At 44.3% G+C, this 13,786-nt stretch overlaps 1 protein-coding gene across 1 annotated transcript in view; it reads right to left on the reverse strand.

Moving 5' to 3' along the window:
• Window positions 1-12,376, reverse strand: part of LOC308677345 (C-Jun-amino-terminal kinase-interacting protein 4-like) — a 50,172-nt gene extending 37,796 nt beyond the window's left edge. Inside the window, exons 1-6 of the mRNA XM_081343615.1 lie at window positions 11,808-12,376; window positions 5,793-5,913; window positions 3,758-3,828; window positions 3,573-3,661; window positions 1,616-1,694; window positions 1,370-1,481 (exon numbers count right to left, since the gene is read on the reverse strand). Coding sequence (XP_081199741.1) covers window positions 1,370-1,481; window positions 1,616-1,694; window positions 3,573-3,661; window positions 3,758-3,828; window positions 5,793-5,913; window positions 11,808-12,107 — 772 coding nt within the window. The 5' untranslated portion in view covers window positions 12,108-12,376. The remainder of the gene's footprint in view (window positions 1-1,369; window positions 1,482-1,615; window positions 1,695-3,572; window positions 3,662-3,757; window positions 3,829-5,792; window positions 5,914-11,807) is intronic.
• Window positions 12,377-13,786: the final 1,410 nt, after the last annotated feature.

A 13,786-nucleotide genomic window follows, 5' to 3' on the forward strand; every position in this document is an offset into this window, starting at 1 on the left:
AGATTGGTGTAGGAGTTAAAGGCACCAGACAAGTAACTGGAAGACCATGAATTTTAGAAATTGAGACCTAGAAAGATTGAAGAGAAGAGCAACAAAGATGATTAGGGGACTGGAGGCTAAAATATATAAAGAACCGTTGCTGGAATTGGGTATGTGTAGTTTAACGAAGAGAAGGACTTAGGGGTGACATGACAGTAGTGTTCCAATATCTCAGGGGCTGCCCCAAAGAAGAGGGAGTCAAGCTATTCTCCAAAGCACCTGAAGGCAGGACAAGAAACTAATCAACCAGAGAACCAAGCTAGAACTAAGGAGAAATTTCCTTACAGTTGGAACTATTAATGGTGGAATGACTTGCCTCTAGACCAGACATGTCAAACTCGCGACGTCACGTGACGTCGCACAATGTATAGGGATGGTTTTGCCATTGCCGGCAATGGGGTGGGCGTGGCTTCTGGATGACATGTCCAGCCCACGGGCTGGCAGTTTGACATCCCTGCTCTAGACATTATGTGTGCCCCAACACTGGAGGTATTTAAGAAGACATTGGACACCATTTGTATGAAATGGTATTGGGTTCTCTGCTGAGCAGGGGGTTGTAAATGATAATGATAATGATAATGATAATGATAATGATAATAATAATAATAATAATAATAATAATAATAATAATAATAATAATAATAATAAGAAGAAGAAGAAGAAGAAGAAGAAGAAGAAGAAGAAGAAGAAGAAGAAGTTGGAAGGGACCTTGGAGGTCATCTAGTCCAACCCCCTGCTAAGGCAGGAAACCCTATACCATTTCAGGCAAATGGCTGTCCAGTCTCTTCTTAAAAACTTCCAGTGTTGGAGCATTCACAGCTTCTGGAGGCAGGTTGTTCCACTGGTTAATTGTTCTAACTGTCAGGAAGTTTCTCCTTAGTTCTAGGTTGCTTCTCTCCTTGACTAGTTTCCATCCGTTGCTTCTTGTCCTGCCTTCGGGCGCTTTGGAGAATAGCTTGACTCCCTCTTCTTTGTGGCAGCCTCTGAGATATTGGAACACTGCTATCATGTCCCCCCTAAGTCCTTCTCTTCGTTAAACTACACATACCCAATTCCAGCAACCGTTGGACTAGGACACCTCCAGGGTCCCTTCCAACTCTTTGTTATTTTTTTGATTTTATTATAGTAATGCCTTAGGCACAAAAAGCTGTTGAGTGACTTTGGGCTAGTTACTTTCTGTCAACCTTAGGAAGAAGGCAGTGGCCAAACACTCATGAAAAACACTGCCGAGAAAATAACGGGGATTTGTCTTAATCTACTTGCAATAAGATTCCAATTTGGGATTAAAACTGATCCAACCAAAGAGAGAGAAAAACAATCTCTTCCATACCCTCCTTTTCTGGCTGAACATCCATTTCCTGTGCCAAGGGAAACGCATTTCTTTCTGCAACTTTCTGGGGCATTTTCTCTGGATGAGAGAGTTCATTCATTTCTCCACGTTCCTAAAAAGATCCAACAGATTTGAGAGAAAAACAGAGTTTGTTTTATGGTTTTCCTCAACAACCCTGTTTCTCACTGCTCTTCTCAGCCATCACTCTGGCCATCAGAGCTTAACTCCTCACTGGAAACCACTTACCACTGAGGACTTGGGAGGCTTCACGTTTGAGGGGCTTGACAGAAACTGGAGAGGCACACGAACGGGTGAGGGCTTCGGCCTGTTCATTGAGGGAGAAAAAAAGAAAAGGATCTTGATTTTCTCACGTCTGCCTTGGTCTGTTCAAATGTCTTGGAAAGTCTAGATCAGTCAGTGCCATTTCTTACACCTTCTACCCTACATTAAAGCAGGTTTCCCCCCCCCCTTTTTTTATGACCCTTTAATCCCTTTATTAAGGGTGCACTGAGTAGAGTTGAGTGTTTACTGGCCGGATGCCCTTCCTGATGCCTATGCAGAGTTTGAAGCAGGTATTTTCTCTTTTGAGCCCCGGAAAGCAGCTAGTTAAACTAGTCTAATTACCAGTGTAATTAAAATAGGCACACATTATGCTCTGCTCCCACCCACCCACCCCCAATTTTTTTTTAAAGGGGCACTAATATATATAGAGGGACGCGGTGGCTCAGTGGGTTAGGACGCTGAGCTTGTCGATCAGAAGGTCGGCAGTTTGGCGGGTCGAATCCCGAGTGCCACGCAACAGAGTGAGCGCCTGTTACTCGTCCCAGCTTCTGCCAACCTAGCAGTTCGAAAGCACGTAAAAATGCAAGTAGAAAAATAGGGACCACTACTGTGGGAAGGTAACAGCGTTCCGTGCGCCTTTGGCGTCTAGTCATGCCAGCCACATGACCACGGAGACGTCCTGAGACAAACGCTGGCTCTTTGGCTTTGAAACGGAGATGAGCACCGCCCCCTAGAGTTGGAAACGACTAGCACGCATGTGCGGGGGAACCTTTACCTTTACCTTTATCTTACTAATAGATATATGTCTAAGGAGATTTTCAAGCATCCAGGTCAAAAGGCAAATGAACTTTGTACCACTTTTAGGATACGGCAACATCCGAGTACCACCAGTCACCTAGCAAGGTGTCAAAAACTTGATGACCAAAAAGAAAAAAAGGAAAAAAGTGATGAAGTACAGGTAGTCCTCAACTTACAACAGTTGGCTTAGTGACTGTTCGAAGTTACAATGGCACTGAAAAAGTGCCCCCCCCAAGCTCTTCCTCCTGTCTGAGGTTTTCATTGTTGTGAGCATTTCTATTGAGGATTGGCAGCGGGGGGTGGGGGATGTTTGGTTTTATTCCCCCCGTCTGCTGGGTGGTTGCAGCAGGTTTTGGTCACTTCACATGACCCTGGGACACTGTGACCGTCATAAATATGAATCAGTTGCCAAGCATCTGAATGTAAATCACAAGACCCTGGAGATGCTGCAACATTCCAGCTGATCGGCGCTTCTTCTGGGCTCAGAAGTGCCAGGATAAGCGCCCAGCTCCAGATGGACCCTGGCACTGATCCTGGCGCTTCTGCCGAGCCCTGACAGCCATGCAACTCCAACCGTCTCTCGCTCAGGCTTTTGCGGTGCTGCCACCGATTCAGCTCATTCCCCTCCCCCGCTACCACTTTTCTAGGATGGTCGCGTACCACCTGCCAGGTGCCAATGTACCACAGGTGGTACCCCTACCACTGGTTGAAAAGCCCTGCTCTAGAGGATCCCAAATTTTCCATTCAGCAAAGGGGGGAGGAAATCTAAAGTAAACAAAGAGGAGGTAGCTGGGCACAGACACTGTCCTTGTTGTTACCTTTTTAAGGAAGTGGTATCTTTTCCTGAGCTGGACATATCTCAGGAAAACACATATTTGAATTAAGTCCAAAAAGCTGTTTTGAAATAAGACCAGAGGTACTATTAGTGCTTTCAGACTTCAAACAAATATTTTCCTGGGGATGTTCAGCCCACAGCTTGGGAAAAGATGCCACAGCTCTTTAAGGGGCACTCACCTTAACCCACTGGTCCTCCAAGTTCCTTTTCCGCTTTGGTCCTGAAACCCCCCCCCACACACGCACACACACACACACACACACACACACTTCCTCCCTCCTTTCAAACCTTTTCTCTTCTGTGGATGAAGAGCTAGTTTGTCCTGGACCAGCTGATGCCACTTTTTGTGATCTGAGTTCCTTGTAGTTTTGTACCATCTGAAAGAAACAGAAGAGAAAGTGCAACCGTGACTTGGAAAGACAAAGAAGGCATGTGGGAAGGGCCACTGAAAGACTTCCACCATTCAAAAGTACCTTTGAGTGACTCTGATTGAGAATCGAAATCTCCTTGAGTAGTGAAGATTTTTGTTCCTCCAGGCCAGCCACTGTGAAGGAAGAAAATGGTGTTTAGGGAATGGCAAATGATGATAACTTTATTGTCACTTTGAATGTACACCAATCGGCATACATCAAAATGAAATTTCGTTGCATACAGCTCTCAAAGGGTCACCACCTCCGATATATGCTCCTTGTTCGGGGCCCGCTCAAATTTCACATTTTCCATTTTAGTCTCTAGGGAGTGAACGATGGCAAACAGGACAGATGGAAATGGGGCTCCATGTGGATTAGCCCTCAAATTCGCTTGTATTCTGACAACCTCGCCTTCTTTCCTTTTTCTGATCCTGACTCTTCCACCCTTTCCTTAAAGAGGCCTTGCTTCTTTTCTCCCCTGGAGCACGCTGCTGCCACCATCACCAACTCCTCCAAAAGCCTTTTATCAGTAAAGGTAAAGGTAAAGGTTCCCCGACACATGCGTGCTAGTCGTTTCCAACTCTAGGGGCCGGTGCTCATCTCCGTCTCAAAGCCGAAGAGCCAGCGCTTGTCCGAGGACGTCTCCGTGGTCATGTGGCCGGCATGATGAGACGCCAAAGGCGCATGGAACGCTGTTACCTTCCCACCGTAGTGGTCCCTATTTTTCTACTTGCATTTTTACATGCTTTCGAACTGCTAGGTTTTATCAGTAGCAAGACCTTAAACCAACCTTAACTTGGCTGTTTTCAAACATCATGCTAAAGTATTTCCCTTGTATTTTATCTGTACAGCTCAAGCGGGAAATGGAGCAGGAAGCATCCATTTCCTGGAAGATTAATTCTGATGATCCAGTTCCAATAATCAGAAGCCTCCTGGGTGAAAATACCCTAATTTTGTAGATTCATGCAAAGAATGCTGAGGCTGTAATCCTACATCCATTTGGGAATCAATCCTATTTGAATGCAGAAAGGTCTATTTCAAAGAAGAAATTTACAGGATGGACTTATAGAAATCTTCTCCTTTTATAAAAGCAACAGAGACTTTTGCTAGCAATGCTTTATGCTAAGTACTACAGCACTTTTTTTTCAAGGAAGAATGATTCTTCCAAAACCATGGATGTTTAACCTGTTTTATATTCTACATAAGCTGACAAGAATCATTTGATTGCAGTGGGATAGAAATGTGAAAAATAAAATTGGAAAATGAAAAAAATAAAACTAACTTTAATTAAAATTAGCATTATTTTTTAAAAAATATCTATGTGTTTTTGAACTGATTTGGGGGTGGGGGGAAAGCAACATTAATAGAATATTCTCTTTTTATGGCAATTCTTAAATAGGCTGTTTTGAGCAATGCCTGAAAATATATAAATATAGTCAGGGATCATATATAATCCTGTTAAACAAAACCTTCAAACAAAGGGAGGCAGTGAAGCAGTGAGCTAACATTTTGCCAAACACCAATAGCATTTTTAAACGGTTTCCATTATAGAATATTTTATTAGATGTACACTGAACAAGGCTTATCTGCTAAACAGAGGATAAAATCCAGCATCATTTGAAATAATTAAATTGTGATGAACAATCAAATTCTCTTCATTGATCCACATCTTCAAGCCCTGTTCAGTTCAATGGCATTCAGCTCTCACACCCCCCCCACCCAAATATTTATTGCACAGCAGTTTCATCTATATTTCCTAATGATTTTGATGTTCCTTGGGAAAATCTTATACTGTGTCTCTTGTCTTACACCCAATCTTGGCTAACGAGATAGACCAGTTTAGCTAGAGCTGTCAAAAGTGGAGGTGTGCAAGGGTGCAAATTTGGGCACGCCAATTATGGGATGGGCATAGGAGTGACCATATGTTCCAACAAGCAAAGATGAGAGAAAAAGACACTAACTGGATGCCTTCTACTTGAATTTACTTTATCCATATTATGACAAATCTACACCCCGCAAGAGACAGAGGAGGCTCATTGCAGTTCGAGAGGGAATAGTGATACATTGGCATCATATTTGGCAAAATAACTATTCTTACCCTGATCTGCATAGCTTCGTGCTTTGCTCTCCAGGATTCGGCTCTGGCCCTCTAACTGGCTCACAGCTGTTGAATGTGCCTTACGTTCCTGATCCATCACATCCTCCAATTCCATGAACCGCTAGTAAAGAGAATCCAAGAATCAACCTCTCCCCTTGTTACTGACCTAGTTGATTTCTTTACTGTCTCTCCAAGCTTTCGCCATCCCAAGCCAGTTTGTGTTTCCTTCAGACCGATTTCTTCTCTGCCCTGTACCTTTACAACTCCAGTTCAAATTCACTTTTGTGGAGCAAATGCTCACCCACTGCGTCTAGTGTGAAATTATTGCCACTTATGCATTAAGATTTATCTATCAGCATAAGGTTATTTTGTTGACCCAGGGACATTCTTTTCCTAATCAAGAAAAGCTGGAGCAGCTATCATTTTAGCAAAGCAGGGGCCCAACATTACTTTAAAATTGTGAGTGGCACATAAAGAGAATGAATAAATTGGTCCTATTCGTTTTCTCCACTGATCACAAAACACAACAATAGCAGCATCCTCTTTGTGTTCCTAGTAACTGTATTGCCCCTGGTACTGGATTTAATAGAAAATAGTCATCTCTCTCTCTCTCTCGTGCGCGCATTCTCTCTCTGTATGTGTGTGTCTCTCTCACACACACACATACCTGTGAATTTTGGCTCCTGGTGACTTATATGGATGCATGCACACAATTTTCTTGGCATGATATGGAAGTAGCATTTTGGCTTCCCAATGCAGTTTGAATATTAGTTATTGGTAAATTTATCCTTCAAGAAATTGTTCTCTTTTGAAGCCAACCAATTCACCATCACGTCTTGTTTACAGTGAGGGGAAAAATTATTTGATCCCCTGCCGATTTTGTACATTTGCCCATTGACAAAAAAATAATCAGTCTGTAATTTTAATGGTAAGTTTATTTTAACAGTGAGAGACAGAATTAACAACAAAAATCCAGAAAAAATGCATTTCAAAAAAGTGATAGATTGCTTTGCATTTTAATGAGTGAAATAAGTATTTGATCCCTTCCCAAAACATGACTTAGTACTTGGTGGCAAAACCCTTGTTGGCAATCACAGAGGTCAGACGTTTCTTGTAGCTGGCCACCAGATTTGCACACATCTCAGCAGGGATTTTGTCCCACTCCTCTTTGCAGATCGACTCCAAGTTATTAAGGTCTAGAGGCTGACGTTTGGCAGCTCAAACCTTCAGCTCCCTCCACAGTTTTTCTATGGGGTTAAGGTCTGGACACTGGCTAGGCCACTCCAGGACCTTAATGTGCTTCTTCTTGAGCCACTCCTTTGTTGCCTTGGCCGTGTGTTTTGGGTCATTGCCATGCTGGAATACCCATCCACAACCCATTTTCAATGCCCTGGCTGAGGGAAGGAGGTTCTCACCCAAGATTTTGACAGTACGTGGCCCCGTCCATTGTCCCTTTGATGTGGTGAAGTTGTCCTGTCCCCTTAGCAGAAAAACACCCCCAAAGCATGTTTCCACCTCCATGTTACGTGGGGATGGTGTTCTTGGGGTCACAGGCAGCATTCCTCCTCCTCCTAACACGGTGAGTTGAGTTGATGCCAAAGAGCTCGATTTTGGTCGCATCTGACCACAACACTTTCACCCAGATCTCTTCTGGATCATTCAGATGCTCATTGGCAAACTTCAGACAGGCCTGTACATGTGATATCTTGAGCAGGGTGACCTTGTGGGTGCTGCAGGCTTTCAGCCCTTCACAGGGTAGTGTGTTACCAACTGTTTTCTTGGTGACTATGGTCCCAGCTGCCTTGAGATCATTGACAAGATCCGCCCGTGTAGTTCTGGGTTGATTCCTCACCATTCTCATCATTGAAACTCCACAATATGAGATCTTGCATGGAGCCCCAGACCAAGGGAGATTGACAGTTATTTTGTGTTTCTTCCATTTGTGAATAATCACACCAACTCTTGTCACTTTCTCACCAAGCAGCTTGGTGATAGTCTTGTAGCCCATGCCAGCCTTGTGTAGGTCTACAATCTTGTTCCTGACATCCTTGCACAGCTCTTTGGTCTTGGCCATGGTGGAGAGTTTGGAATCTGTTTGCTTGCTTCTGTGGACAGGAGTCTTTTATACAGGTAACAAGCTGAGATCAGGAGTACTCCCTTTAAGAGAATGTTCCTAATCTCAGCTCATTACCTGTATAAAAGACACCTGGGAGTCAGAAATCTTGCTGACTGACAGACGATCAAATACTTATTTCACTCATTAAAATGCAAATCAATTTATAACTTCTTTGAAATTCATTTTTTTGGATTTTTTTGTTATTATTCTGTCTCTCACTGTTAAAATAAACCTACCATTACAGTTACAGGTGAAACTCGAAAAATTAGAATATCGTGCAAAAGTTCATTCATTTCAGTAATGCAACTTAAAAGGGGAAACTAATATATGAGACAGACTCATTACATGCAAAGCAAGATAGTTCAAGCCATGATTTGTCATAATTGTGATGATTATGGCTTACAGCTCATGAAAACCCCAAATCCACAATCTCAGTAAATTAGAATATTACATGCAATCAATAAAACAAGGAGTGTACATAGAACAATATCGGACCTCTGAAAAGTATAAGCATGCATATGTACTCAGTACTTGGTTTGGGCCCCTTTTGCAGCAATTACTGCCTCAATGCGGCGTGGCATGGAAGCTATCAGCCTGTGGCACTGCTGAGGTATTATGGAAGACCAGGATGCTTCAATAGCAGCCTTCAGCTCTTCTGCATTGTTGGGTCTCATGTCTCTCATCTTTCTCTTGGCAATGCCCCATAGATTCTCTATGGGGTTCAGGTCAGGCGAGTTTGCTGGCCAATCAAGCACAGTAATCCCACGGTCATTGAACCAGGTTTTGGTGCTTTTGGCAGCAGGTGCCAAGTCCTGCTGGAAAATGAAGTCAGCATCCCCATAAAGCTCGTCTGCGGAAGGAAGCATGATGTGCTCCAAAATATCCTGGTAGACGGCTGCGTTGACCCTGGAGTTAATGAAGCACAGTGGACCAACACCAGCAGATGACATGGCTCCCCAAATCAACACAGACTGTGGAAACTTCACACTGGACTTCAAGCATCTTGCAGTGTGTGCTCTCCATTCTTCTTCCAGACTCTGGGTCCTTGGTTTCCAAATGAGATGCAAAAGTTGCTCTCATCAGAAAAGAGGACTTTGGACTACTGAGAAACAGACCAGGTCTGTTTTTCTTTAGCCCAGGTAAGACGCTTCTGACGTTGTTTGTTGTTCAGGAGCGGCTTGACAAGAGGAATACATTTGAAGCCCATGTCCAGGATCCGTCTGTGTGTGGTGGCTCTTGATGCACTGACTCCAGCCTCAGTCCACTCCTTGTGGAAGTCCCCAACACTTTTGAATGGCCTTTTCCTGACAATCCTCTCCAGGTCATCCCTGCTGCTTGTGCACCTTTTTCTTCCACACTTTTCCCTTCCACATAACTTTCTATTAATGTGCTTTGATACAGCACTTTGGGAACATCCAACTTCTTTTGCAATTACCTTTTGAGGCTTTCCCTCCTTATGGAGGGTGTCAATGATGGTTTTCTGCACAACTGTCAGGTCAGCAGTCTTCCCCATGATTGTGATTCCTACTGAACCAGACTGAGACCATTTAAAGGCTCAGGAACCCTTTGCAGGTGTTATGGCTTAATTAGCTGATTAGAGTGGGACACTTTGAGCCTAGAATATTGCACCTTTTCACAATATTCTAATTTACTGAGATTGTGGATTTGGGGTTTTCATGAGCTGTAAGCCATAATCATCACAATTATGACAAATCACGGCTTGAACTATCTTGCTTTGCATGTAATGAGTCTATCTCATATATTAGTTTCCCCTTTTAAGCTGCATTACTGAAATAAATGAACTTTTGCACGATATTCTAATTTTTCAAGTTTCACCTGTATAGACTGATCATTTCTTTGTCAGTGGGCAAACATACAAAATCAGCAAGGGATCAAATACTTTTTTCCCCTCACTGTATCTACACTTTTTTTTCTTATCCTTTTACCATTGGAGTCCATTGGTTTTACTAATATATGAATTGAGAAAATCCTTATCTATTTTTCAACACTAAACATTATTTTATACACTTCTAATCATTTTCTTCATATTTGCCTTTTTTTTGCCTAAACTAAAAAACCCCCTCATCATTTTAATCTTTTTGATTAAAAGACCTTGTCCAACTTGACAGTGGCCTTTTAAATTTAATTATCAGATTTTTATCCTGCCTTTATTCCTTTAGAACAGAAGTGGGGAACGACAGCCATTTTATGACTTGTGGAATTCAACTCCCAGAATTCTTGAGCCAGTATGGTTCCCCAACCTTGCCTTAGAACTAACTCAGGGTGGTGAACACACATAATATCAATAGCACTTCGACTTATCTACCGCTTCACAGTGCTTTACAGCCCTCTCTCGAAGCAATTTACAGAGTCAGCCTATTGACCCCAACAATCTGGGTCCTCATTTTACCGACCTCAGAAAGATGGAAGGTCAGTAGGTCAATAGTCCTTCTTCTTCTTTTTCTCCACAACAACAATCCTGAGGATTTTGAGAAGCTGACCAGAACTGTATTTGATATTTGAGGTACAGTCACAATATGCCTTTATACAAAAGGTATTATATGATATTGTCTGTCTCCACAACAGTACTAGCTTTTTCAAAGCAGTCACAACAGACAACTTCAAACAACTGTTACATCTTATCCTAACCAGGAACCATCCGCGCTTATCTAAGATCCCATCTATACATATGTGAAGTTAAGGATTTTTACTCTGATACATATCACAGGTCATTTGCTCATACTGAACCCGTGGAAGTATCTTAATGAAAACTCAAAAAGAACGAAAGACAGAATATAAACGTTTTAAATCAGGAATTTGGAGACAGTTCCTATGGATTGCAGGAAGGAGTCAATTGGTTCTGGATCAAATGAGGGTTGAAATGACAATGTTGTGGAACTAGAAACATTAAATGCTTCTATAAAAATGTGGAGGATTGACAAGTTGGGAGAATGAAAAAAAATAATCTGGGCAAGATGTAGGGACAGGATCGAAGTGATACTGGAATATCCTTGAAAGAGGTTTTATTGGGGATGAGAAGTTATCCAGGATTTGAGTTTGACTCAGTGATATCTAGAGAGCCAACTGCTCTTTGACCTGAACTATCAGACATTATTCAGAAATATCAGCAAACGTGGCATTTCACTCTTCTGGTGAAAAATGCCAATATAAAAAACCTTGGGTCAATCTCCAGTTTGCCTTCTTTGGTGAAAGATCTGTTTATGTCTATGTTCTCTTCTTTAACCGCTTACTGACCAATTTCTCATCCCCCGGACTGATTACTTAGCTCAGAATTTAATTTAATCCCATTTATATCCCCCCCTTCTCCGAAGACTCAGGGCGGCTTACAATCTAAAGCACAAATCAATGTGCTTAGCAATAGCACAGAAACCTTGTATGTGTGTGTGTGTGTGTGTGTGTGTGTGTGTGTGTGTGTTGGGGGGGCACTTTTAGTCAAAAGATTCTGGGTATTGACACCCGTCTGCTTCAGCTTTCCCAGTTAACCTGTGGCAGCATTAGCCCCGAATAGTCACGTGTGTGTGTGTGTGTGTGTGTGTGTGTGTGTGTGTGTGTGTGTCTGTCTGTCTGTCTGCATGGCAGGAGAGGTCTTGGTTTGCTCTGATTACACAAGCCTTCCTGAGAAAGGTCCATAGGCGAGACAAGAAAGTTGTTCGCGTTGTGGCTTGTCGGGCAGGAGAGCGCCTCTCCCGAATGCTGAGGAGGAGGAGGAGGAGGCGGCGGCAATCAGCCTGCCCGACAGCTCCGGCTGGCACCAGCTGGCATCTAAGCTCTCTGATCGGGAATTGCTGGACCGACCGTCTTCAGCTGAGACTTAACCCAAGGTCTGAAGCGCGTAAAAGTTAGCCGACGCCGCCGATGGAGCGGAAGGCCGTACCCACCTCGTCCGCCCGCTTGCGCCCTGCCCGTTCGCGCTCGTATTGCTCCAGGAGACGCAGCCGGTCATCCCGCAGCCGCTCCAGAGCCTGGTCCCGGTCCCGCACCTGCCCGCAAGCTTCCTGCAGGGCCTCCAGGACGGAAACCACCTGCGGCAACAGCCCAGAGACCGCGGTAGGGCCGTGGGCGCCCACCAGCCGCTCCAGTTCGCCGTACAAGCCCTCGGCCATCACGGACACCAGCTCCTCGTAGGGCGCCGGGCTGGCATCCTCATCTCTGCCAAAGGTCTCCTCGGGGTCATCCATGGCGAAGTGCTCTAACCGCTGCACTCTCCAGCCTGGCACTGGGGACACAGGGGCGCCCCAAACTCTCCTGCTTTCTTGATTTCCCGGATCTTCCTAAATTAAGGAATTAGGGGAAGCACTACGGCCCTTTCACCACCCCACCCCCAAACCAGGCTACTAATACGATTGCTCCCCTTTTCTCCCCCGGAGAAGGCAGGCGATCGTAGCTTAGGACTCGGCTCCCAATTTCCCTCGAGATCCAAGATACAATCCCCTTGCTATATATAGGCACTCCATGTTCTGCCCCATAGATCCCTTCCCTTGCCCCCTGGATTTCAGCTTCTGGGGCTCTCACCACTAGGCAAAAGTGCCTCTGGAGGATCCAGGGGTCTTTCCCTCCTCCCTCCTCCCCTCCGATCGCCCTTCTGGCTCCGCCCCCGCCCCCCGCGTCCCTGGCCTGAACTTCTGATTCGCCTCCCTCCGGCGGCGGTCACTGCGATCCCAACTTCAAGTCACTTTCCAAGAAGAGGAGAGGGCGGGGCCAGAAGCCCGCAAGTCTACCAGTAGCGCATGAGGAAAGCCCTAAGGCTGGCCAATGGCGCGCCCGCCTGCGGCCTGCTGGCCAATAGCGCGCGGAGGTGGGAGGGCTCAGGCGAAGGGCCGGCAAAAGGGGAAGAAGTGATAGATAGTATGTGTGAAGCTTCTGCCATCATATGATTCTTGATCATGTGACCTGGATAAGCTGTCTGGGTGGAGAAGGGTGGGGAATTGTCATGTGAGTCCTTTTTGGCATATGTGTGTGTGTGTGTGCGCGCGCGCGCGCGCGCGCAGATGTGGGCACCGTCTTGGATAATATTAGTACTGGGTTTTCCTCGTGGTGAATAATACGAGTTTGGTTTGCAACTCCCTGTTGCTTTACAAGTAGCTTACTCTATTATTTAAAGATGTGGCTGCGTGCCTAAGTCTCTAGAGCAGGGGTCTTCAAACTTGGCCCTTTTATGACTTGTGGACTTCAACTCCCAGAATTCCTCAGTCAGGCATGCTGGCTGAGGAATTCTGGGAGTTGAAGTCCACAAGTCATAAAAGGGCCAAGTTTGAAGACCCCTTCTCTAGAGCAGTGTTTCCTAACCTGGCAATTTTAAGCCGAGTTGGACTTCAACTCTCAGAAATCCGCAGCTGGGGAATTCTGGGAATTGAAGTCCATGCAGCTTTAAATTATCCAGCTTACAGAACACTGGTCTAAAGGTTTTCTTGGGTTGATTGCACAGTATTAAGGTTTTTTTTCCCCTTTCGTACATACCATGTTACTTTGCTTTGTTTTGAGATGGACAGCCTTTTAGGATGCAATTTTATGTATATTACCCAACAAATTCCTGTATTCTGCATTCTGCCTCATCCAAGTTTGATAGCAGCTGGGAGTAAGAAGCAGAATATTCTTGGTACGGTAGCGCTGTGGTTGTAAAATATTTAACTTCCTGTATCTTTTAGTATTGTTGCCTCTGATGTTTTTTGAATGGCTGCTTAATTATAGAGCAGTTATTGTTTTTAACTTTGTCTTGTTGCATTTTTAGAAATATTGCATGCCATTTTGATAGAAAACAGAAAAAAGGATGTATTTTTTTAGATTTAAAATAGGGATACCTTAGACCTGTTTTTAACAAAACAGGTTTGGGTTTTGGGTGTTGTTCTTAGCCACATAC

Source organism: Vipera berus (genome assembly GCF_964194415.1).
Source record: "Vipera berus genome assembly, chromosome: Z".
Lineage (NCBI taxonomy): Eukaryota > Metazoa > Chordata > Lepidosauria > Squamata > Viperidae > Vipera > Vipera berus.